This window comes from Mobula birostris, chromosome 8 (genome assembly GCF_030028105.1).
Source record: "Mobula birostris isolate sMobBir1 chromosome 8, sMobBir1.hap1, whole genome shotgun sequence".
Classification (NCBI taxonomy): domain Eukaryota; kingdom Metazoa; phylum Chordata; class Chondrichthyes; order Myliobatiformes; family Myliobatidae; genus Mobula; species Mobula birostris.
In genome coordinates, this window is record NC_092377.1 from 73,127,104 (window position 1) to 73,154,850 (window position 27,747).

Sequence of the window (27,747 nt, forward strand, 5' to 3'; positions counted from 1 at the left end):
CCGTAGGGTCCGATGGAACACCTTGTCAGGCCCTGGGGATTTATCCACCCTGATTTACCTCAGGGTAGCAAACACCTCCTCCTCTGTAATCTGTACAGGGTTCATGAAGTTGATGTCACTTTGCCTCATTTCTATAGATTCTGTATCCATCTCCCAAGTACATGCAAGTGCATAGAATGCACTTAAGATCTCCAAAATGCTAGAGGAGCTCAGCAGGCCAGGCAGCATCTATGAAAAAAAGTACAGTCGATGTTTTGTGCCAAAACGTCAAATGTACTTTTTTCCATAGATGCTGCCAGACTTGCTGAGTTCCTCCAGCATTTTGTTGTGTGTTGCTCAGAATTCTAGCATCTGCAGATTTTCTCTTGTTTAAGATCTCCCAACATCAGATTTGGCTCCACATGGATTACTGTTCTAGTCTTCCAAAGTACCAATTTTGTCCCTAGTAATTCTTTTGCTCCTAACATACCTGTAGAGTCCCTTGGGATTCTCCTTCACCTTGTCTGCTAAAGCAAATTCATGCCTTCTTTCAGCCTTCCTGAGTTCTTTCTTAAGTATCCTCTTACATTTCCTGTACTCCATAAGCACCTTATTTATTCCTACTTGCCTATACCTGATATGCACTCCCTTTTTTCTCTTTAACCAGGGCTTCAATACCTCTTGAAAACCAAGGTTCACAACACTTGTTATGTTTACCTTTTATTCTGACAGGCACATACAAGCATTGTACTCTCAAAATTTCATTTTTGAAGGCCTCCCACTTTCCAGGTACACCTTTGCCAAAAAACAGACTGTCCCAATCCACACTTGCCAGATCATTTATGATACTTTCAAAATTGGCCTTCCTGTAATCTAGGATCTCAACCCACAGACCAGACGTACTTCTTTGCATATTTACTTTGAAACTAATGACACTGTGATCACTGGATGCAAAGTGTTGCCCGACACAAATTTCTATCTCACTCCCTAACAGCAGATCTAGTATCGCATGCAGAGTATCGTTGGGACTTCTACACACTGATGAATGAAACTTTCCTGAACACATTTGACAATCTCTATCCTATCTAGTTCTTTCACAGTATGGGATATATATATATATCTCACAAGTCAATATATGGAAAGTTAACATCACCAACTATAACAACCTCATGTTACTTGCAACAGTTTGCAATCTCTTTACAAATTTGTTCCCCTAAATCCCTAGGACTCACAACTTATAAAACCTCTTCTTCTACTGCATATACTGCATTTCCAACACCCCTTCAAAACAGAAGAAAATAGGTGTAGGTATAGACTACCAAGACCCTCAAGCCTGCCCCACCATTCCACATGATCATAGCTGATCTACTACTGGCCTCAACTTCTCTTCTATGTGAGATTTCCATAATCTTTAATTGCTCAGTCCTTCAAATATTTATCAATATCCAGCTTAAATATATCGAATGATCCTCATCATTACCATCCTCATAGATAGAATTCCAGAGATTAACTATTTTCTGACAGAAGAACTTTTTACACATCTCACTTTAAGTGACTGCTCCCTTGACATCTCAAACTCTTGATATTTACCCTGTCATGCCCCCTTAGTATCTTGTACCTTTCGTTCTTCAAAGATCCAAAGAATATAGACTCATGCTGTTTAGTTACTCTTCAAAGAGCAACCCTCTCAATGCAGGAATTAGCTAACATGAATCTCCTTTGTACTGCTTCCTATGCTTCTATATTTTCAGTTCCTGCAGCCTTTGACCATTCTTTCCAAATGTGCTCATTTAATTTGTTTTCAAATAGTGCAGTTAAAAATAACAAAATCCCCAAATCTGCTCTGGAAAGTAAATAAAAATTCAGATATGCTATCATATACTATACATGGATCATTTGCTCATTTAGTATATTATCCACATCAATCTGAGTTACACCCACAATTTAAATATTTCTTCAGGACTTACTTAATAGGCTACTTAAAGAAATTTTGTGCCTTTATTAACTGAAGCTTACCCAACACCTACTACTTGAGATTATGTATTGTTGAGCAATCATGAATTAACTGGAGAGTCGACATATGATCCTTCTGAATAGCAATATTAACTGGATATCTGATATTCTGTTCAGACAACAGTTTAGGTGACTGTTCCATAGAGCTGATTTTTCAATACAATGCTTCTGGCTGAGAGTGGATTCCACTTTGACTGCTATCAGAATAGCTACTCAAGCTATTTGATAAGAGGGTTCCATGGCAACCTACACCCTGGGTTATTTAGCAGTTAAATTACAACAAAATACAACCTGCCACACCAGTTGTTATAAAGCACAGAAACAGTGAATTAAATACCTTTTCACTAACTGAAGCAAAACCCTTAGTTGGGTGTTGGGTCCGCATGTCAAACACGTGGAATTTCCCCTCTAAGGAAGTGGCCACCAGCTTATTCATAGTAATATCTTTTCGGTCAAATTCAACAGAACAAACCTGCAAAAAAGAGTTAAGTGTCTGTGTTGAAATAGGAGTATATTCTAACATCACAAGAGTTACATACTAAGCCCCTATGTTTTGATTTTGCATATTCCTAAGACTTTACAACATAGGAGGCAACTGATCCATGAAACCTATGCTGGCTCTCGGATTTATCCCCTCAATCCCATTTCCCAGCCTTTTTCTCTGTAACCTGTATTTTCTCACATGTCCACGAAATCCATCCTGACTTTCCAACCCTACACAATGAGTAAATTACAGTGGCACATGTTTGAAATGTACAAAGGAACTGGAGCACTCAGGAAATCCAGGCAACTAAAAGGATAAAATGCAAACTCCACAGAGACAGAACCAAAGGTCAGAATTGAACATGACAAAAAGCAGCACTAAATGCTGCATCACACTAATTTAATCATGGAATTAATGCAAAATACATTAGAATTTTCTTCCTCAAAAATGCTTCATAATGTGTTCTAACAAATTCATTTAACACTAGCACAAAGATATGGCATGGGGATATTAGAAACAAAGCAACTAAACACGGCCTTTGTCTCAAATATTGCTTCTCAACAAATATCAAAGGGCCTTTATGGGAAGGGTATATGCACAGAACATGAAGTTGCCCTGCTTTGTTTTTCCAGCATTTACTACAATTAGAAACAGATGCTCTTGGTCAATACATAGAATTAAAGTTCCCTTGCAGTTTCCAGAGCAATGCAAAGAGTGAAGCATTAAAGACATTATTAACTTTCAGTGTACTCTGCTGAAAACAGTTTACAAAGTCCATCAATCTGAAAAGTCACTCTGGACATCAAATGTCTTGTCAGTTGATTTTCTTGTTGCAAATAGCAGGAAGTGTGAAGTTTCTATGCTCCCCTGGGCCCTGGAGGACGAAATGTGAGTAAGAGAAGTGCTGCCAAAAACAGAGCAATTAATGTGCAGTCAAGAAATGAAAGATGGAGAAATTAAAAGGTAGGAGGAAAAAAGGGACAGTTTAGCATAACATCAAGAGCTAAAGGATCTGTTCCTGTGTTGTACTGCTCTAAAAGTTTATTTCAAATAAACCATGAAAATCCTCACATATTTTTCTTCAACAACCTGCTAGTATTTGTGTAGAAAGCTTGTATACAAACGTGTAGTTATTATTTTCCACTCCATAAGGAAATCATTCTTGGAGTTTACACTGCTATAAAATTAATTTGTTCTTTACCCCATTCCTGATGTTCTTCTCCCACCGGAGTGACATCATTCTTAGGTCAAATAGCTTGATATCTCCATTGTCATATCCTGCACACACACACCGCTCCTGTTGATTGTATGCATGACCTGTCCAAGGAGGCACAAAAGAATTCGAGTGTACTTAAAAACATGAACTCAACTTGTACACCTTCCCAATGAGGAATTGCATCATAATCATCAGAATTTAATTAAGACTTAAGGGTTCTTCAAGTTAGAGAAAATTCTAACTATGGGGCAACCATATATTCTGGATGGGGCATTGTACACCTGGCAAACAATATCCTGAGATGGTTCCATATCTCAAGAAACCTGCCCTTGCCAGCTGGTCAGATTCACTGGGTCCAGGCTAGACTGCAGTCTGGAAGCCTACAACTCCTCCATCTATGTATATGAAGTCAGGAAAGTCTGAACTTGGTGCACAACCCATCTGCCAAGAACTGTATATAGACCATAAGATTTAGGAGCCGAATTAGGTCATTTGGCCCATCGAATCTGTTCCACCATTTTATCACAGCTGATCCACCTCCCTCTCAGCCCTAATCTCCTGGCTTTTCCCAATAACCCTTCATGCCCTGGCTAATCAAGAACCTAGCAATCTCTGCTTTAAATATACCCAATGACTTGGCCTCCACAGCTGTCCGTGGCAACAAATTTCACAGATTCACTATCTCTGGCTAAAGAAATTCTTCCTCATCTCCATTCTAAATGGACGTCCCTCTATCCTGAGGCTGTGCCCTCCTCCACCACAGGACACATCCTCTCCACATCCACTCTATTGAGGCTTTTCAACAATCAATAGGGTTCAATGGATCCTCCCTCATTCTTCTGATTTCCAGTCAGTACAGGTCCAGAGCCATCAATCAGTCCTCTTATGGTAACCCTTCATTCCGGGAATCATTCTTGACAACCACCTCTGAACCCTCTCTAATGTCAGTACATCTTTTCTTTGATAAAGGGCCCAAAACTGCTCACAATACCCCAAGTGAGGCGTTACTAGTGCCTTGTAAACCCTCAATATTACATCTTTGCTTTTATATTCTACTCCTCCTGAAATGAATGCTAACATTGCATTTGCCTTCCTTACCACAGACTCAGTCTGCAAATCAACCTTTAGGACTCCCAAGTCATTTTGCACCTCAGATTTTGGAATTTTCTCTCCATTTATAAAATAGTCTACACTTTTATTTCTCCTACCAAAATGCATGACCATACACTTCCTGACATTGTATTCCTTCTGCCACTTCTTTGCCCATTCTCCTAATCTACCTACGTCCTTCTCCAACCCCTCTGCTTCCTCAATGTTACCTGCCCCTCCATCTATCTTCCTATCATTCAAAGACATGGCCACAAAGCCATCAACTCACAAAAAATGCTGGAGGAACTCAGCAGGCCAGGCAGCATCTATGGAAAAAAGTACAGTCAATGTTTTGGGCCGAAACCCTTCGGCAGGACTGGAGAAAAAAAAAAACGAGGAGTAGATCTGAAAGGTGGGGGAGGGGAGAGCGTCCCATCAACTAATCATTGACATATAACATAAAAAGCAGTCCCAATGCAAACCCCTATGGAACACTATAAGTCACCAGCAACCAAGCTGAAAAAGCTCCCTTTATTCCTATTCATCGCCTCCTGCTAATCAGCCAATACTCTATCCATGCTAGTATTTTTCCTGCAATACCATGGGCTCTTAACTTGTTAAGCAACCTCGTTTGTGGCACCTTGTCAAAGGCCTTCGGAAAATCCAGGTACACATCATCCACTGATTCTCCTTTGTGCATCCTGCTTGCTATTTCTTCAAAGAACTCCAGCAGATTTGGCAGGCAAGATTTTCCCTTAAGGAAATTATGCTGATTTCAGCTTATGTGCCTCAGAGTATCCTGAAACCACATTCTAAACAATTGACTCCAACATCTTCCCAACCACTGAGCTCAGATTAACTGGCGTATAATTTTGTTTCTTCTGCCTCTCCCCCTTCTTGAGTAGTGGAATGACATTTGCAATGCTCCAGTCTTCTGGAACAATGCCAGAATATATTGATTCTTGAAGGATCATTACTAATGCCTCCACAATCTCATCAGCCACCTCTTTCAGCACCCTGGGGTGTAGAGCATCTGGTCCAGGTAACTTACCTTCAGACCTTTCAGTTTCCCAAGCCCCTTCTCTTTAGTAATGGTTTCTGCCCCCAACACACTTACATTTCCAGTATACTGCTAGTGTCTTCCACAGTAAAGACTGATGCAAAACACCTACTCAGTTTGTCCGCCATTTCCTTGTCCACCATTATTACCTCTCCAGCATAATTTTCCAGCAGTCCAATACCTACTCTCGCCTGTCTTTTACTCTTTATATACCTGAAACTTTTGGCATCCATTTAATATTATTGGAATATGAAGGTAAGCTAGTCAGCTTTTCCCTCTTTATGACGTTTTTAGTTGCCTTCCGTTGGTTTTTAAAACTTTCCCAATCCTCTAACTTCCCACTAATTTTTGCTCTACCGTTACCCTCTCATTGATTTTTATGCTGGTTTTGACTTCCCTTGTCAGCCACAGTTGCTTCATCCTGCTCTTAGAAAGCAACTTCTTCATTAGGTTATATCTGTCTTGCATCTTGCTCCCAGAAATTCCAGCCATAGCTGCTCTGCCGTCATCCCTGATAGTATCGTCTTCTAATCTACTTTGGCCAGCTCCTCTCATGCCTCTAAGTCCCTTTACTGATACATCTGACTAGCTCCTCCCTCTCAAGGGGAGAATTGCAGGGAGAATTCTATCATATTACTATTACTGCCCTCCTTTGCCTTAAGCTCTCTAATCAATTCCAGTTTATTGCACAACACCCAATCCAGAATAGCTGATCTTCTACTGGGCTCAACCAAGGGTTGCTCTAAAAAGCTATCCCGTAGGCATTCTACAAATTCCCCTTCTTGGGATTCAGCACCAATCTGATTATCCCAATCAACCCACATATTGAAATGCCCCATGACATTATCCTTTTGGCAAACCCTTTCTGTCTCCCATTGTAATTCGTAGCCCACATCCTGGCAATAGTTCAGAGGCCAATACACATCTCCCATCAGGGTATTTTTACCCTTGCTGTTTCTTAGCTCTACCCACAAGGATTCTATTCCCTCCGATCTTATGTCACGTCATTCAAAGGACGTGATTTCATTTTTTACCAATAGGGCCACCCTACCCCCTCTGCCTACCTGCCTGTCCTTTCAATACAACATGTATCCTTGGATATTAAGCTCCCAGCCATAATCTTCCCTCAGCCACGACTCAGTGATGGCCACACATCATACCTGCCAATCTCTAACTGTACTCCAAGATCATATACTATATACGGTGTGCATTCTAATATAACACCTTCAGTCCTGTATTCATTACCCTTTTCAATCTTGTCCCCCCTTTACATTGCATCTCATTCTGACCTCAATTTTTCCCTGTCATCAGCCCATCCTTGCTAGCACTGCCTCTCTTTGTAAACCAACTGCCCATCCTCAGCCCTATCATTCCAGTCCTCATCCCGGCCAAATTAATTAAAACCCTTCCACACAGCTCCAGCAAACCTGCCCACAAGGATATTGAACCCTCTTGGGTTCAGATGTAACCCGTCTCTTTTGTACAGGTCATACCTTCCTCAGAAGAGATCCCAATGATACAGAAATCTAAGCCACTGCCCCCTGCACCAGTTCCTCAACCAGGTATTTATTTACCAAATGCCCCTACTCTTACCCTCACTGGCATGTGGCATAGACAGCAGTCCAGAGGTTATTACCCAAACAATCCTGCTTTTCAGCTTTCAACCTAGCCCCCTAAAATCTCTCTTCAGGACTTCCTCACCTTTCCTTCCTGTCATTGATACCAATAGGTACGAAGACTTCTGGCTGCTCACTCTCTAGAATGCCCCATGGACCAGACCAGAGACATCCCTGACCCTGGCAACTAGGAAACATACCATCCAGGTGTCTCCATCACGCCCACAGAAACTCATCTCTATTCTTCTAACTATGGAAACTCCCATCACTACTGCAGCCCTTTTCACCTCTCTTCTCTTCTGAGCCACGACGCCACTCCCCCGCCCCTCAACAGCATCCAAAACTGTATACTTATTGAGAGGAACATCCACAGGGGTACTCCGCACTGGCATCCCACTTTCCTTCTCCTTGCCGTTCCCCAGTTATGTGCAAATGGCAACATTTTGCACACAACTGGTGCTTGTAAACTGAAGCATATATTTGCTTTATTACTGAACATTTAGGATCTTACCAGGAGATCAGAGTAGTACAAAGAATTTTAAAAAGCAAAGAATTTATCTGAACTCTTAAATCTATGTATCTGTTATCTAACATATACAGTATGTACACTTGCTAGCATAAAGCATCTGGTGTTCTTCAGCTATGAAGAACTTCATTGTATTCATTTTTTTTTTTAAGAAGGTGCATGAAAGCTCTTTGATAATGATGACAGATCCATGATAATAAATGCATATGTGTTTCTGTTTATGGTCAAATACATGCAGTGATTATTTATAGGCAGCAATGATCTCACTTCACTGAGCAACTTATATATTCTTCCTTGGCTCCTTTCCCCACCCAATATGCTCACTCTTAATACAGCTAGTAAGAATAATGCAGATTATTTTACTCAATACTCCTACATCCAGATTCAAACGTTGGGAAGGACAATGAGAAATAAATCATCTTGACTCATGGCAAAATCTCTAGCACTACTTTTTTAGCCCTGTGCGCATGGCCATCTGCTGTGTAATTCTTAATCCCTTTCACTTCTGTAATCTTACTGACTGCCATTTATTTATTTATGTGGCTTTAAAATAAATACCTTAATGCAGAAACAATGGCAAAAAAAATAATCAATGGTAAACAAACAGAACGGGGAGAAAACAGTAAATAACCTGAATGCAACTTCTATGGAAAATAAGTTCAGGAAGACTGAGATCATAGAACTGAGCCAGAAGGATGCAACAACACAGCAAAACAAATGTTTTTCATCAAAATACATAAAGCATTAAAATAATTTGAACAGAATTGAACAGAATCACAGAACTGATGGGAATAGATCAGAACACCAACTGTTCTCATTGTAAAATACTGAGAAATATTGCACAAGGCTAAAGTAGGTTTTTAATGTCCTATGCCGTAATCACCTATTAGCAAACTCTGATCTTAAATAAATTAATTTATACTCAAGCTCAGAATGCATCAAAATGATTAATTTTAAAAGTACAATAAAAATTTTGTTTATTAAAATATATATGATAAAACAGCTTACAATCCTCAGCAGCTTACTAACTGCTAATTTTGGGCTCAAACATGCGCAATATTGATGTAAAAGTTTATATTCTGCCTATGATATTCTTTAATATGATTGACTGTTTAGCTTGCTTGATGAGTAAACATAACTATGTCATTGCAATATTTCTGCAACATTCACAGACTCAGGGTCTTGGACTATACTTTTATTGTGTGACAGCATTTTAATGCTATCTTATATGTGTCTTGTGCTGTGTGTGACTGTTAGTACAGGTGTCCCCCGTTTTTCGAACATTCGCTTTATGAAACCTCACTGTTACAAAACACCTACATTAGTTACCTGTTTTCCCTAACAGAAGGTGTTTTCACTGTTACGAAAAAAGCAGCGTGCACCCCGAGCAGCCGCTCTCCCTGGGATTCGGAACAGCATTCTCGTTGGCATTACTTAAACATGTGCCTGTGAGCGGCTGTTTGCAAGATGAGTTCTAAGGTATCGGAAAAGCCTGAAAGAGCTCGTAAGGGTGTTACACTTAACGTAAAACTAGACATAATTAAGCGTTTCGATCGTGGTGAACGAAGTAAGGACAAAGTGAGTTTGGCTTGTGGAAGTTGACAAAGATGATGTTGAGCAGGTTTTGGCACCCCATGACCAAGAACTGATAGATGAAGAGCTGATGCAATTGGAAGAGGAAAGGATAACAATCAAAACCGAATGCAGTAGCGAACGCACCGAAATTGAAGTCGTTCAGGAACTGAACGTGAAGCAACTGTATGAGATTTTTGCTGCAATTATTGCAGAAAAGTACGACTTTAATTTTGAGAGGGTATGTAGGTTAAGGGCAAATTTGCAAGATGGTTTGAGTGCTTACAAATAACTGTATGATAGAAAAATGCGCGAGGCTCAGCAGTCAAGCATACTTTTGTTTTTCAAACCTTCCACATCAGCCACAGCAGATGACGAACCTCGACCTTCGACATCGAGGTGGGCAGTCATAGGAAAAACTGAGCTGCCTGCCCTAATGGAAACAGACGATGATGAGGTGACACTCCAGTGTCCCACCACCCCAACCCCCAGGCCGCGTGGACAGATACCGATTCGCGGAGAATGCAACGGTAGCCGGGAGGCACACAGCACATCTTTAAGAAAAAAGCCGAAATAAACATGCTAATTAATTAGGTGCCGCCCGGCACATAATTGTTGGCCCAGATCAGAAGCGATGCAATCGGCAATCCGCACTGATCTGGGCTGACAATTACGTGCCGGGCGGCACCTAATTAATTAGCATGTTTATTTCAGCTTTTTTCTTAAAGATGTGCTGTGTGCCTCCCGGCTACCGCTGTACCCCTGCATGCTTCGCAGATCGGTATGGGGTCACTGCCCGGAGGGTGGGGGCCACTGCACCACCCCAACTTCCAACAACTCAGTCTAACACACCATCTTCAGTGTGCTTGATGTCTTCCCGATTCCCCTAAGTGATACTACACTGTACATACATTATTTCTACGTTTTTTCAGCTGTGTATTTTTTCGTGTTATTTGGTATGATTTGGCAGCTTCCTAGCTTAAAGGTTACTGGAGAGAGTGTTTCTGCCAAGAGCGCTTGCGTGAGATTTTCTCTACGGAGAACAGTGCCGGCAATGATTGTGAAAAAGTATTTCTACTTTATATAGGCTGTGTATTTATCATGTCATTCCTGCTTTTACTATATGTTACTGTTATTTTAGGTTTTGTGTTATTTGGCGTGATTTGGTAGGTTATTTTTGGGTCTGCGAACGCTCACAAATTTTTCCCATATAAATAAATGGTAATTGCTTCTTCGCTTTACGACATTCCAGCTTACGAACCGTTTATAGGAACGCTCTACCTTCGGATGGCAGGGGAAACCTGTACTGTGTTTTGCACCTTGGCCCTGGAGTAACGCTGTTTCATTTGGCTGTATTCATGTATGACTGAATGATAATTCAACTTGAAATTGAACTTACCATCTGCAAAATATGTCTGATTAATCCCCTTTCTCCCAGAGCACATTAGAAAAAAAAATTGAAACCTCTGGGCATATCCTTGCAGACAGTCTGAGAAAGTGCACTAAGTTTTTGTCTGCAACTTTGATCAAAATGTTCACCCATTTTATGCTAATGAGTTAAAATAAGAGCAGAGACACAAACAAACCTCAGAACCTCAAGAAGTAATTTCTCTCTTAAGTTTTGATCTGGAAGAGAAAAACTGGCAGAAGCATTGGCCAATAATTGCTCAGTAATGACATTTACAAGAAAAGTATTCTGAAACACTAATGGAGATTTATTGACATATGAAAGTGGATTAAACCAAAGACTTAAAAAGCTGTACTTTATTTACAAATAAAACAGATTGATGTATCAAGTCCAATCACAAACATGAGAAAATCTACAGATGCTGGAAATCCAAGCAACACACACACATATACACACACACACACACACACACACACACACACACACACACACAGAGTGCTGGAGGAACTCAGCAGGCTAGGCAGCATCTATGGAAAAGAGTAAATAGTTGTCGTGTTGGGTCAAGACCCTATATCAAGACTTAAGTCGTGTAACAAGCGACCCCTTCTCATAGAATCATAGAGCTATACAGCACAGAACTGGCCCTTCAATCGACTTGTGCAGTTTGACCAAGGTGTCTTCCTGAGCTAGTTGCATTTGAAAATATCCCTCTAAATTTCTTAACCTATCCAAACATCTATTAAACATTGCAATTGTATCTGCTTCTACAATTTATTTTGGCAGCAAATTCCATATACCTGCCACCCTCTGTATGGAAAAACCTGCCCCTCAGATTTACCTTAAATCTTTTTTCTCTCCCCTTAACCCTGTATCCTCTGGCTTTAGACTAATATAGCTAGGGTCTAAAAGATAATCACCATTCACCTTAGCTATGCCCCTCGTGATTTTATAAATTCCTCAGCCTCCTCTAGACCAGGGAAAACTCAGAATCTATGGATTCTAAGTTCCCCAAATTCAGAAAACACATGCAAACAACACCTGCTTTTAAAAGTCACATAGAGAAACACAGAAAACAAAGTCAATTTGATGAATCTTAAAGAATGAATATAAAAGTATTTGAATCTTTTGTGAAGGACATCCACAAATTCAAAATTGGGTCCACGATTTTTCATTTGATTTAAATATGGAGTGCTGCATTCTCTTGGTTATTCAATCACTCTAAAATCCTCTCAGTAGACCTATAACCTATCCCTCAACGTTAGCAAGACGAAGGAATTGGTTGTTGACTTCAGGAGGAGTAGCGGACCGCACGACCTAATTTACATCGGTGGTACGCAAGTGGAACAGGTCAAAAGCTTTAAGTTCCTCAGGGTCAATATCACAAGTGACCTGACTTAGTCCAACCAAGCAGAGTCCAATGCCAAGAAGGCCCACCAGCGCCTTTACTTCCTGAGAAAACTAATGAAATTTGGCCTGTCCCCTAAAACTCTCACTAATTTTTATAGATGCACCGTAGAAAGCATTCTTCTCGGGTGCATCACAACCTGGATTGGAAGTTGTTCTGTCCAAGTCCGAAAGAAGCTGCAGAAGATTGTGAACACAGCGCAGCACATCACACAAACCAATCTTCCGTCCTTGGACTCACTTTACACCACATGCTGTCAGAGCAGTGCTGCCAGGATAATCAAGAACACGACCCACCCAGCCATCACACTTTTCGTCCCTCTTCCCTCCGGGAGAAGACTCAGGAGCTTGAAGACTCGTATGGCCAGATTTGGGAACAGCTTCTTTCCATCTGTGATAAAACTGCTGAGCGGATCCTGACCCAGATCTGGGTCGTACCCTTCAAATATCCGGACCTGCCTCTCGTTTTTCTTTGCACTATCTTACTTTACATTTTTCTATTTTCTATTTATGATTTATATTTTAAATTTTTAATATTTACTATCCATTTGTAATCCAGGGAGCGGGAAGCGCAGAATCAAATATCGCTGTGATGATTGTACGTTCTAGTATTAATTGTTTGGCGACAATAAAGTACAAAGTATAAGTGTAAAGTATAGACTACAGAAGATATTGGCTTATATGAGTGGCTCCAATATAGTCATAAACAAAACATACCGAACGCCACAGTCCAACAATCCCGTTGGTTATCTCCATCTGCAGGCTGCATATTGGCTACAGGAGTGTCTTTTTGTCTGGGGTCCCAGACTTTTACCATTCCTTTCAAAAAAAAAGCACAAAACACAATAAATGTAATTTAATATGTAACAGATACAAACATGCAATATTATCTACAGCCAGCATTCAGAACACAATGTGGGCTTCAGGTTGTCAGTAACTTCCAGGTGAGAAAATTTGACTCGTTCCTCAGAGCAGCCTGCAAATATATGTGCTATCCTTACTCAAAACATTAAACCCCTAAGAGCAAGATCAAACACTGATTCAATCATTGAGAACATCATACTGAATTCTAAGCAATAGGATGCCAATAACTATACACACACTTTCTGGAAGGGATTAAGAGGTAAACTGAAAAAAATGGGAAAGTTCATTATCTATAAGCCCCAGAATACAAAGACCAGCTGTAGCACATAATTACCACCATAGACAATAGAAACAATCCAAGACATTGGTAAGTATACCTTGCATTGCCTTTATTTGTACTAATATTTAGTTCTTAATCGATAAAGGTAGAGCATGTACATCAAGTTGCTGATCTTGTATTCTTAATTTTCATTTATCCAGTATTGAGAAAAAGCATCAGGTTGGCCACAATATTTACTTTGGAGAAAATGATAAATATAGGGAAAATAGCTTTGATGATTAGATTGTCAAGAACTTCATATAGACAACAGTCTGCAATTGAAGGCCCTCAAAATTCTGAGAGCTTATATAATTAATAAGAAACTGTTTGAAGTGGTAGGAGGATCAGTAATCTGAAAACATATATTTAAAATAACCAGCAACAAATCTAAGGGGGAAAGAAGAGGATGTACTTTGCACAGTAAACAGCTGTAATCTGGAATGCAGTGCCTGAAATAACTCTCAAAGAGGAGTTAAGATAAAAACTGGAAGAAAAAAAGCTTTCAGGTTAAGAAAGAAAGATGTTTCTGTTGCTCTTTCAAAAATCTGACATAAGAAATTGAGTGAATAGCTTCTTTCCATGTAATTTTTTCTATGATAAGAACCACGTTATTACTAAACTTTCAAATACCAATGTATAAAAGTTTCAAGATTTGACGCCTAAGCAAACGTATGTTAATAGATTCAATTATTACACTAATGCAACAGACTGCAGAAAATAGATCAGGAAACACAAGTAAGGAACAATTTAAATGCAGTTTACCATCCCTGCTGCCAGTAACCACTTCTGGAGCTCCTTCCCCAATTCCCAAGCCTCCTACTCCATCAATGCTGTTTATAATCTCCTTGTGAGCTTTTACTGAGTAGACCGGCGATTCTGGAGCCTCTAGATTCCTGAATAAATAAAATAAGAAAAGTGAGTAGAGCAAGTATATTTAAAATGAGTAGACTTGATGTGAACAGAACAGAAACAACCCTTCAGCATTAGTAATCTAGTGAAAAAAAAAGAGTCCGTACAACTTCTGCTGGGTAGAATCCCCTCATAGACCCTTGCCTGGATAGTCCTGGTGCAGGATCCACAAGTACAGAAAGAAAGGCCAAACTGAGGGAAGTTACATTTATGATTAATTATAATGAATTATATGCTTGCTGTCAGGGACCTCCAGAAACATTCCAAAACCTAGACAGCTAAGTGCCTGGCTTTGCTGTCATGGGTTTTCTCAGCAGATTAATTCACAGAGCTTGTTCTAGTTTGCCCACGTAACCTAATTGTATCACAAAATCCTGACAGCATGCTGAGTAGGTAAAGAAAGTTCTCAAGTCTAACATCCAAACCACTTAAAGGCAAGGAATGAGGAATTCGTGCAGCAGGTAAGATCTCAACTCAACAAAATCAAGAACACTATGCTTATTTTGCACAAATGAATAGTTTAACCACACCATAACATATTCTACAGTTTAAATGATTACCTAGTTAAGAAATACTGATAAACTTTGAAGTACATTTAGTAATTTAGTATCACAGACAGCACCAATTACCACAGGGCACCATTCTTGGAATTTGGAACATTTGAATGGACTTATCTTACAGAAAACAGTTGTGTGATTCTATGCCTAAGTCAGCCTCAAAAACATCAAAAACACATTTGGTAGGAAGTTATCAGAACCTGCCTACAAGGTACAGGTTGCTCATTTCATTTATAAAATGTAAAAATCAGAATTCAGGAACATAAGATCAAATAGGCCTCTGGATAACTCAAGCCTGTTCCAGCATTCAATTACACTGAAATTGGAATTGGGTTATTATTGTCATGTGTACTGAGACAGAGTGAAGAGGGTATCTTGCATACTGTTCACACTGATCAAATCACTACACTGTGCACAGAATAGAACAAAGTAAAACAGTAACAATGCAGAATACTGTGAGATATCAATAGAGAAAGTGCGGTGCAGGTAAACAATAAAATGCAAGATCGTAACGAAGTAGATTGTAAGGTCAAGAGTCCATTGTGCTGCAGAACCATTTAATAGTCTTGGTAAAGGTCGATTTCTTTAGCCTCTTGAAGAAGTAGAAATGTCGGTGAGGTTTTGTGGCAATGGCCTCTACGTGGTTAGACCAGGACAGGATATTGGTGATGTTCACTCCTAGGAACTTGAAGCTCTCAACCCTCTCAATGTCAACACCATTGATGTATCCACCGCCTCCCTTCCTGAAGTCAATGACCAGCTCTTTTGTTTTGCTGACATTGAGGGTAAAGGTTACTAAGCTCTCTATCTCCATCTTGTACTCCCGACTCATCACTATTTGAGAAACAGCCCACTGCAAACTTGTAGATGGAGTTGGAGCAGAATCTGGCCATACAGTCATGAGTGTAAATAGGGGGCTGAGGACGCAACCTTGTGCAGCACCAGTGTTCAGAATAATCATGTTGTTGTTGCCTATTCATACTGATTGCCGTCTATTGATTGTGAAGCCTATTGCAGAGGGAACTACTGACTATCAGGGTCTAGAGTTTGGTGATGAGTTGCATGGAATTATAGTGTTAAAGGCTGAGTTCAAGGCCATAGCTACATTCTGCATTTCTGCTCCAAAGTTTTTGTCTATATATAGTTTCCATAAACTTTAGTTTATCTGGTTCTGATGAAAAGTCTTTGACGTACCAAGTTAATTTCGTTTCTCTCCCCACAGTTGGTCCCTGGCCTGCTGATTAGTTCTTGCTATTTTTTTTCCAAATTACATTCATTCATTTATTAAGGTTTAATCATTATCAATTTTAAAAACAGTTTTAAAAAGACAAAATTAATATCTATGATGTATTTATCGATGATCACAGTTGAAGCATATAATTGAATTTTTCCTCCAACTAAAACTGAGAAAAATCGATCCATTGAATGATGAACAAATACTAATCAAGTTTTATCAGAGAGTTTAGAATTGAGATAAATACTGCTATGGTGGCCAGGGGGATTGCCTCACAGATTTCAAAATAACTTTATACAATATTTCATTGATAATGTTCAGAAATGCAGTCATTTCAATAAAAATATTTCTCTCTCCTCTTCCAAAATTAGAACACACACAAAAAAGCCCTTACCAAATATTGAGGTTTCCCTCAAAGTCTCCTGTAGACAGATAACGTTGCTGCAAAGAGGCAGCTCCAAAGGTGCCACATTTTATGGGTTTTGATTTCTCAATCTGAAATTAGACATATTTCTCATGTTATAAAAATTCGTAGTAATTTTTCAATTACAGGATTCAAGAGTAGGGTTTCAAAAAAACTGAGATATTAGAGACAATTATTATTCAAAGAATAACTTTTAATGCATTAGCAAAATCTACAACTTGGCATATTTTTAAATGGATGACAAACATGGGCAGAAGGTAGCCTTTCTGTTGGGGAGCTCCAGAGACAGAAAAAGAAATTTCTGGAGGAATTCACTGGTCAAGAAGCATTGGGGGTGGGAGGGGGGGAAGTGGATCAATAAATGGCCATCCCTTTCCTTTCATAGATGCTGCTTGACACACTGAGTTCCTCAGATTCTGTTATGTTTGTGGTATTGGGAAGCTAGGTGGCTGTGAATAACACACACTAGAGATAGAGCAGTGAAGAACAAATGTGCTGCTGTTTATTTTGGTTGGAAGTCCTCTCTCATTACGTTCAGCACATAACACACAGGGAAGCTTGACAGTAACCCATGAGGGTCAAAATATATTTGAATACATAACATATTCCTCCCCTCCCACCCACCACACACACACCAGCCACAGAACTATTAACATTCAATGGAGTAATCATCAAATTCAACTAAAAACTTCTGTCTAAACTAGAGAAGGAGGGTAGACTGCCTCTATTCCCAGATGTAATCCTGGAGATTATTCTGCCCCATGTGCTAAGGGTTAATCTTTAAACTAGAGATTCAATCTCAAACAACAGGAATTCTGCAGATGCTGCAAATTCAAGCAACACACATCAAAGTTGCTGGTGAACGCAGCAGGCCAGGCAGCATCTCTAGGAAGAAGTGCAGTCGACGTTTCAGGCCGAGACCCTTCGTCAGGACTAACTGAAGGAAGGATTCAATCTGTTTGGAGGCCGCCTGTTCCTGTGAAGGTACTGACGAACTGTGGATGGCACCAAAGTCATTTTATCTCTTGGTGGTGTATTGAAGGATCTTGGCTTGGGTGTTGCATTGTCAGTAGGGGGCACCTCAGAAGGCACAGAAAGAGGAGCACTGGCTGTGTCATTTGATGTTAATGGGGGTTCTACAGTCATTATTTCAGAATCCTGCCTCATTTCTACAACTGGATCTGGATTGGTCTGTTTGTGTTGGCTTTCAGTAGCCTCAGAAGTGGGCAACAGCTGATCAACGTGCCTTCTCCAGATGTTGTGGTGACTAGTTTCCATTGTGTTTGATGCAGGAACAGTTTGTACCACCACCATCGCAATTATCTGCTTTGTTCCAGAGTTGTAGTTACAGGCAAGTATCTCTCTCCTGCTGTGAAGCTTCCGTATTTCGCTTTGGCACACCTCTCTTGGGTTTTCTGTTCGTTTAGCACAGTCTGTTTTATGTTTGCGGGTCTAAGCAGATCAAACAAGGTTCAAAGCTGTCTTTTCATCAGTGAAGTGACTGAGCCATTTCATTGGTGGCGTGAGGTGTGTCGCAGCACGTCAGCAATAAAGTGCTAAGACACTGGTTGAGCGATCCACTTCCCACTGAAGTCGAGGGCTTGTTCCATTGTTTGTACAAATTGTTTATTTATACACATCTGCATTTTTCAGATGTGGTGTTCTTCATGATGGCAGCCTCGGGCCATTTGCTGTGTGCGTCCATTACGACCAAGAACATGTGACCTTCTACAGGTCCTGTAAAATCAATGTGAATCATCTGCCATGGTTCTTCAGGCCATTCCCATGGGTGTAAAAGAAAAAGTTGAGGAACATTTCTCACTCACTGACAATATGGCATGCTTTTGCGTTCTCTTCAATGGTTACATCCAGTCCTGGTCACCAGAAGTAGGCACGTGCAATTTCTTTCGCCAGTTTTCTGCTTGTAGCTCATCAAGCACTTGCAGTCTGGATAGTCTATCAGCATTCGAATGGTGCTTGAATCTCCCATGATCTACTGCATGTCATACTGATGTGCAGATAGTAACAGAGGCCAACATGACATTCAACTAGCAACCAAGGAAGGCATGCCCACATGTGGACCAAAATCTGACATCAAGGAGCAATGATCTGTCAGTAGTGTAAATCATCAACCAAAAAATACAAATGTTTGTAATTGATGGAATTTCATAACTCCGAAGACAATTGAAAGTGCTTCCTGCTAATCTGGGCATAGCGGCTTTCTGTCTTGCTTAATGCCCTTAATGCAAAAGCGACTGGATGCTCTTCCCTCGATGGTATGTGTGAAATACCTACCCCCACACCACAGGGTGATGCGTCGCTGGCCAACTATATGGGCAATGATGGCTTGAAGTGTTTGAGCGCTTCAGAATGCGACAAAGCTGTTTTGGTCTTTTAAAAAGCCTCCTCACAATAATCTGACCACTGTCAGTGTGTTGATTTATTTAAAAGCTCATGAAGTGGTTCAGTGTGCTAGCTAGATTAGGAACAAACTTTACATAGTGTGCTAGTAGTCCTAAGAAAGATCTTAATTGACTTGCATTCTGTGGTCATGGAGTCTCTATGTTGACTTCTTTTTTGATAGTACCATGTAAAGCCCCGAATTGTCAATCAAATGGCCAAAAATATTGAATTTAAGTTTGAAAGAACTCAGTCTTTGTAGTATAGCATCCAAGTTTTGTAGGTGCTCATACTCATTTTCCCAGTACTGAATAAATCATCAAATAACATTGCATCTATCAACCCACTCAGGATCTGGTCCATTGCTCAATGAAAAAGTGCGAGAGCCGAGGTGATGTCAAATGGAAGCCTCCGGTACATGAACATCCCTTTGTGAGTCACTATGGTCAATGGTTCCTGTGACTCTGGCTCCCCATGCAACTGCAAGTACACTTGACACAAGTCAATCTTGCTAAATGTCTGTCCTCTGGCCAATCCTGCAAAAGATCATCAATGAGAGGAAGAGGGTATTGTTCAGCTGTAAGAACTGAGTTAATGGTTACCTTGAGATCTCCACAAAACCTTAAAAGACCAATCCCCTTTTAGTACAGAAACCATTGGAGTTGCCCCTTTACTTACACACAATGGTTCCAATACCTTACTCTGGACAGACTTTCCAATTCAGCCTCTAGCTTTTGTTTGAGAGAGTATGGAACAGGTCTTGCCTTCAAGCATTTGGATGTTGTGTCAGGTTTATCGGCCAGCCTAACAGTGATTTCTTTTATACAGCCCAGTTCACTGTTGATTATTTCTGTGTGTTTCTTCAATACCTCTTGTAGACCAGTGCTCCCACCAAACAAGTGCACTTCATGTCAGTTGAGTTTGAGTTGCTCCAACCATGATCAGCTCAAAAGCGCTGGATAACAACCTTTAAACTTGTACAGTGGAAGTTTCTTTCTCTATTCATTAATCTCCACCATAAAATGTACTACACCTCTCACTGGAACAGCCTCACGAATGAATGTCTCTAAGGTCAACCTTGCCACTTCTGGGGGAGATGTTGCAATTTGTCCTTGTAGACTGTGTCTGACACCAGTAATACTGCAGCACTCGTGTCTACTGCATCCTCACTATGGCCCCATCCAACCACAGGGTCACCGAACAGCCATCTCTGTGTACTGAAACAGAAAGAACATTCAACCGCAGACTGAGAGTTACTCAGTTCGTCCTTCGCATGTTTCATTTTGTTCATATTTTACTTTATTAGCCTTTTTTAAGTTTACTTTTACAGGTGCATTCAATGTCCCTGTTTGCCACACCCTTATACCAGTGTTCTTTTGCCAAATGCCCAGTTGTGTCATAACAGTAACACTGATTGCCAATTCTTAAAGTCAGTAGAAACTTTACAAACTTGGGAAGATGCATTTAACAGCTGTGTTTCCTTAGCTGCCATCTCCATAGATGTACTAATCTCAATTGACTTCTCCGTCTCCTGTAAGCGGCTATTTCTAGATTGCCTCACTAGGCAGATCACGTACAAACAACACTTCATTCAGGGACTGCCATAAACTAAAATAGCCTCACCTTCATCTTGATTCCTTTTATGAAATCTAAAGCTCTTAGCAATAACCAATGGTTTCTGTGAATAGTGGTCCTATAAGACTTCGACTTTGTCCTCATAAGGCTTATCGCCAGGCTTAGCAGGTTGCACTAGACGGCACATAAATCAAATGTTTTTGCACCCATCACAGTCAGAAAAGTTGCAACACGAATATCATCTGAAATTTGATTTGCCAATGCAAAATATTCAAATCTTTCGCACCATGAACTCCACTGCTCCGTCGTTTCGTCACGCGGCCCCACACTTCCGAAACATTGTCACCATTTTCAAACACAATCATGTTCCAGAAAAGTTAACCAGCCTTATCCATCGCTCTCTCCACTCTTACTTGTTTTACTTAACTGTCCCGTTCTCATTCTCTCCCCTTGGATTCTTCACTCATCACGCTTCTGCCGCCGTTTTCACCTGGCTTTTCGTGCCAAAGGGAACAAAACAATAAATACTGCTTAAGGACGTGACGCCGTCGCCAACTGTTATGTTTGTGGTATTGGGAAGCCTGGTGGCCATGAATAACACACATGAGAGAGAGGGGTGAGAAACAAACATGAATGTTTGTTTTGCTTGTAAAATATCTACCCAGAATACCCACTCACATTACATTCAGTAAGACACTGGGAAGTTTGTCAGTAACCTGTAAGCGTCAATATACGAATCCATAAAAAATTCCATCATTCTGCCGCCTCTTGAGCCCCCAGGTTTTGACTCAGTCTCAATGAAGCAATGGATATAGTTACACAACACTGAAACAGGCCCTTCAGCCCAAATGTTCCATGCCGACCAAGATTCCCTTCTAATCTAGTCCCGCTTGGCCGGGCAAATCTTTCATATCCATGCCGCTATCCAATTGTCTTTTAAATATGCAAACACAAGGAATTCTGCAGATGCTGGAAATTCAAGCAACACACATCAAAGTTGCTGGTGAATGCAGCAGGCCAGGCAGCATCTCTAGGAAGAAGTACAGTTGACGTTTTGGGCTAAGACCCTTCGTCAGGACTAACTGAAGGAAGAGCTAGTAAGAGATTTGAAAGTGGGAGGGGGAGGGGGAGATCCAAAATGATAGGAGAAGACAGGAGGGGGAGGGATGGAGCCAAGAGCTGGACAGGTGATTGGCAAAAGGGATATGAGAGGATCATGGGACAGGAGGCCCAGGGAGAAGGAAAAGGGGGAGGGGGGGGAACCCAGTGGCCACACATTTTAATTCCACATCCCATTCCCATTCTGATATGTCTATCCACGGCTTCCTCTACTGTAAAGATGAAGCCACACTCAGGTTGGAGGAACAACACCTTATATTCTGTCTGGGTAGCCTCCAACCTGATGGCATGAACATCGACTTCTCTAACTTCCGCTAATGCCCCACCTCCCCCTCGTACCCCATCCGTTATTTATTTATATACACACATTCTTTTTCTCTCTCTCTCTCTCTCTCCCCCCTTCTCCCTCTGTCCCTCTGACTATACCCCTTGGCCTTCCTCTGGGTTTCCCCCCCTCCCCCTTTTCTCCCTGGGCCTCTTGTCCTATGATCCTCTCATATCCCCTTCGCCAATCACCTGTCCAGCTCTTGGCTCCATCCCTCCCCCTCCTGTCTTCTCCTATCATTTTGGATCTCCCCCTCCCCCTCCCACTTTCAAATCTCTTACTAGCTCTTCCTTCAGTTAGTCCTGACGAAGGGTCTCGGCCTGAAACGTCGACTGCACCTCTTCCTACAGATGCTGCCTGGCCTGCTGTGTTCACCAGCAACTTTTATGTGTGCTGCTTGTCTTTTAAATATGTTCTTGTACCTGCCTGAACCACCATAATTCTGTGTCTGCAGCTAAGACCGAAATTTAATTCGAAATATTAGGGTTTTTTTCACAGAAATAACAAGATACAACTTAAATTAAGTCGTAGATGAGAACTGTAATTAACGAAGAAGCTGTTCCGTCTCCATGACAACGGCAGGCCTGGACGGTTGATCACCAACCTCTTTCACCAGCACCAGATCCCCGTGAGACACTTCGTAAATCTGCATCACTCCCGTGCCCCTCGCGAAGTTGCCCATGCACACGAACTTGGCGCTGCACGGGATCCATTTGCAGTCGAATAGGGTGTAGTTAAGCGACTTCTGAATGTGCGCTATGATCTGCGGCTTCTCCAGCGCTGAACTCATCGTGGTTACGGTTGTTATCGCTACTCCCCCGGTTCAGGCCCCCGGCCGCGATGCTGCCACCGCGCACGCGCGAGGCTTCAACTGGCCACCGTGTTTTCCGGCCCAAACGACGTTCCGTACTGCAGTTTACCCTCTCTCCTTCGTAAGGTGTGGAGTGTTAAATATTCCCGGGGCTTCTTATAGGAGAGTGGAGAATAATACAGGAAAAATTACGTCAGAGAACCAAGAGTTTGGTCAAAGAGGAATGGGGGTAAAAGAATGATGTAGGGAGGAATTCTAGAGCTTAAAAACCAATAGCTGAGGTCGATGGGACGTTGGAAATTATGAAAATGCAAGAGGTACGAATTTGAGGAATTGTGGGCATCACGGAGAGTTTATAGAGATGGGTAAGTGAAGCTGTGAAGAGATTGTAAAGTAAGTATGAGATATTAACTGGCGGGAACACCATTTTGACATTTCCTTCGCGTTATTTATGCCTTCACTGAGAATACCTATTTCGACTTTCATAATATTACTTAACTCTTAATTCCTGCATTTGACAATCCGCTACTGTAATACTTTTAATTGCCTTTGTGATCGCTGGACTTGCCTTTTCCAATAATCTACTCTTATAATAAATACAAGAGATTCTGCAGTTGCCGGAAATCCAGAGCAAAATACATATAAACTCCTGGAGGAACCCAGCAGGTCGGAGAGCATCTATGGAGAAGAATAAACAGTCGACGTTTTGGCAGCGATCCATCATTAGAACTTCATTTGTGAAATAGAAGTGGAAAACTTTGCAATCATTCAGCAAATCAAACTGAATCTTTGGAATGCGAAATAGTTAATATTTCAGGTCAAAGACTTCCTCAGAAATGCTGAGTGAAGCAGCTCATTTTAGCTGGTATCATAGTGGAAGACATTGTAAGAGTGGAGACCAGTCTAGGGTACTGAAAAAGTCAAGTCTTGAGATAAGAAAAGCATCAAAGAGGATTGCAGTAATCAAGATTCTGAAGCAAGGATTCAGAGTTAGTTAACATTATGAAAGATGATATACATAGACTCAGTGAATGCATAAATATATGAACCAAATTTCAAAATGGCAGTTTGGTTCTGATTCACACATTTTCTAAGGAAAGGGAAGATTGGCTTGGGCCAAGAACTGAAAATATATTTGGTCTTTCTCATCTTCGAGGAGCAGTGCCTCAAAAAGGCGGCATCTATCATTAGCAGTCCCAGCACCCAGGACATGCCTTTTTCTCAGTGTTACCATCAGGAGTGGGGTACAGAAGCCTGAAGCCACACACTTAGCAATTCAGGAACAGCTTCTTCACCTCTGCCATCTGATTTCTGAATGGACATTGCAACCACAAACACTACCTCACTACTTTTTTATTTCTGTTTTTGCATTACTTATTTAATTTAACTATTTGATATGCACATATACACTTTGATATCAATGATATTGATAGGTAAAACCAATGGAATATAAAGATGTACTGGTCAGGTGGACAGATATGTTGCAAATGAAGATAAGTGAATGTGCAGTGAATGGAAGAATAAGGAGACGTGTGAAGGAATTGAAAATCAGAAATGAAATGTCACTACTGGAAAACTGAAATAAAAACAGAATATGTTGTAAACACCTGAAGCCGTGGCAGCATCTTTGGAAGGTGAAGCAAAAATAATTTTTTCGGATGTTAGGTGAGTGCCAAGAGGACATACTGGATATTTTTTTTATTAGCAAAGCACAGAGTGTGAGAATAAAGAGATCATTCTTGAACCGGACAATACACTGATGAGGCTTCATTTAATTCTGGTTCTCATGTTATAGACAGGACCACATAAGGGTACAATGATGATACAGTGGTTAACTTACCAGCCTAGTAAAACAGAACGTTGAATAATTCTCTAGGGATACGAGCTAAAATCCTAAATTTCAATTCCATTAATTTATCAAATACTAGTCTTAACTGAAGACAAAATTAGTTGTGAAATCCTGTCTATGTCATGGTCCGGTCCGTGAAGCCTGCGTTCTGGTTCACGGTCCGGTCTGTTGATTCCTTATTCCGGGTTGTCCTGTTTTCCCTTTTTCCATTGGGTGCCTTAATTGAGGCTTCTGATCCTCATTTTGGGATGGCACATAAATACCTCTCAAACCCAAGGATTACCTGCTGGACTGTTCCCTTCCCCTCCCCATTTGAATTCCTGGCAGTTACTTTGGCAGTTTATCTCAACAGTTACTTCGTCTGTTACCTTCGCCTGCAACCTCACCTGCATCCTTGCCTGTATCGCCGTCTAGTTCAACTGCCGGAGTGAGACCGGAACCTTGCCACGCCAAGATAAGGAACTATCTATCGTTGAGTTTGGAACTGTCTCTTAGTGTCCCTGTGTTTAGTATCTGTGTCAAAGAAGAGTCCTGACCCTAGGTCCTGTTCCCAAGGAGGGGTCCTGGCTCTGTGTTCTGTGTATGAGTCCCGGCCCTATGTCCTGTCCCCAAGGAGGGGTCCCAGCTCTGTGTTCTGTGTTCCAGCCCTGTCCAAGTCTGAACTTCGTGTCCTCTTCCAGTCCATGTGCCTCACCCAGCCAAGGAGTATCTCACCCAGCCCAGTGCTGGAGACTCCTCATCCTGTGCTGGATTGCCCCATCCCAATCCTCGGCAGTCATCCCGGCCCTGCGCTCCAAGGAAGAGTCCTGGCTCCATACCCAAGAGCCTAACCAAGCCGAGCCAAACCTAGTCCAAGAGCCTCATTCTGCCCTAGAGTACCTCGTCCAGTCCACGTCCAAGACTCTGAGCGTCCAGTCCAAGGCTCTATGTTCCAAGACCAAGTCCAGGTGCCATGTTCCAGCCCTATCCAAATCTGAGCTTTGTGTTCTCATCTAGTTGTGGTGCCTTGCCCAGCCCGGTGCTGGAGATTCCTCGTCCTGTCCTTGCCAAGATCCTGGTCCCGAGTCCTTGCCAAGATCCTGGTCCCGAGTCCTTGCCAAGATCCTGTTCCCGAGTCCTTGCTAGGGTTCTGGTTCTGAGTCAAGACCCAGGTTCTGGGTCCTTGTCCAGACTCTGGTTCCGGAGTTTCGAGTTCCTAGTCCAGGCTCCTTGTTCCTAGTAAGCACGTCTGGGTCTCATGCTTCTAGCCCAAGTCCTAGCCCAGGCCCTGAATCCTGGTCTCATCCAGGGCCTGTGTCAATGTCCAGCGTCGTTTCTTCCCTTGCTTTCTTGACAAACCAAGTCCTGTTCCTAGTACTTCAGTGTCTGTCTTGCATTTGGGTCCGCCATCAACGCCCACTTATGACAGTCTGGTTCAATAATACACTTCAGAGGTAATTGGCCACCTCTGTCCTATGGTTAATGTGACCCCAGAAGGGTAGCAATGTGGTTAAATCTTAAATACTCTGTGAGCTGGACTAATAACCTTCTCACTTGTATTGAAACACAACAATGCAGCAGATAAGGGATGACAGCAGGCAGGTCACCTGCATCACCATTAACACCTAATTCGAAAATTTCTCCTTGTAAACACCTGAATACTTACCCCACATTGAAAGAGTAATCTCAGACTAGTCATCCAACATCCTAATGAGGCCATCCTTACAGAATTATACTCCTCCATCACGATCCCTGTGTATGTTTAACTCACAGAGATTTAAAAATAAACACCCACCAGAAATGACAGTACAGAGGGAATCAGGTGGAAAGGAGGAGCTCCAGGTGACCTAAACATTGAATCCAGACCTGCCGGTGTATCATAACTTCAGGAAATCTTCCGATTACAACTGGCAGCTGAACATGGTGTTTTCTTGTATTAATACTGTCTCCACATACAACTCCTACCTGCCCACCAATCTGCTGAACCCCTTATCAAAGCTATAACGAATTATGTTTGTACTTTTCCTAGTGCCCCTTAATGACCATTTTGTAAAGTAGACTTGACCAGATTTAGTTTGTAAATAGGATTATGATTAACATAACCTTTTTAGGATTTCAATTTTATATCTTTGAAATGAACAGTACGGCTTGACTTTATCATCTTACCCTATTTAACTACTTGCAGTGTTTTATATGCAATTTGTCTATCCCAGAGCCTCATATTATCCAAGTTCTTATTAATAGTTTTATTTTATACTTTCAGATTTTTAAAGCCACAGATACCAATTCATGCCTGTTCCCTTGGCTTATTCTGAATTAAATTTGTGATTTAATTTAGTGTTGGAATTCACTTTTAGAATTGATTCCCACAATGAGTAATAATCCAAGTTGCACACTGCCACAACGTTCAACCATTTGGCTCAGGAGTGGCCTGTTCCCTGCCTTGGAAATAAGACAGTAATACCATAAGACATAGGAGCAGAATGAGGCCATTTGGCCCATCGAGTCTGCACCGCCGTTCAATCATGGCTGATCATTTTTTCCTATTTCCTCCTCAACCCCAGTTCCTGGCCTTTTCCCCGTTACCTTTGATGCCGTGTCCAATCAAGAACCTATCAATCTCTGCTTTAAATACACCCAATGACCTGGCCTCCACAGCTGCATGTGGCAACAAATTCCACAAATTCACCACCCTTTGCAACACTGAAAATAGAAAACCTACAGTACAGTACAGGCCCTTTGGCCCACGATACTGTGAGAAACACGTACTTACTTTAGAAGTTACCTAGGGCTACCCATAACCCTATATTTTTCTAAGCTCCAATACCTATCCAGGAGTCTCTTAAAAGACCCTATTGTATCCGCCTCCACCACCATCACCAGCAGCCCATTCCATGGACTCACCATTCTCTGTGATAAAAAAAAAACTTACCCCTGACATCTCCTCTGTACCTACTTCCAAGCACCTTAGAACTGTGCCCTTTCATGTTAGCCATTTCAGCCCTGGGGAAAAGG

At 41.4% G+C, this 27,747-nt stretch overlaps 1 protein-coding gene across 1 annotated transcript in view; it reads right to left on the reverse strand.

Annotated features, from left to right (window-relative positions):
* The window catches only part of dnaaf10 (dynein axonemal assembly factor 10), a 35,892-nt gene extending 12,959 nt beyond the window's left edge, over positions 1-22,933 (reverse strand). Inside the window, exons 1-6 of the mRNA XM_072265449.1 lie at positions 22,698-22,933; positions 16,645-16,745; positions 14,313-14,443; positions 13,085-13,186; positions 3,678-3,793; positions 2,330-2,464 (exon numbers count right to left, since the gene is read on the reverse strand). Coding sequence (XP_072121550.1) covers positions 2,330-2,464; positions 3,678-3,793; positions 13,085-13,186; positions 14,313-14,443; positions 16,645-16,745; positions 22,698-22,883 — 771 coding nt within the window. The 5' untranslated portion in view covers positions 22,884-22,933. The remainder of the gene's footprint in view (positions 1-2,329; positions 2,465-3,677; positions 3,794-13,084; positions 13,187-14,312; positions 14,444-16,644; positions 16,746-22,697) is intronic.
* Positions 22,934-27,747: the final 4,814 nt, after the last annotated feature.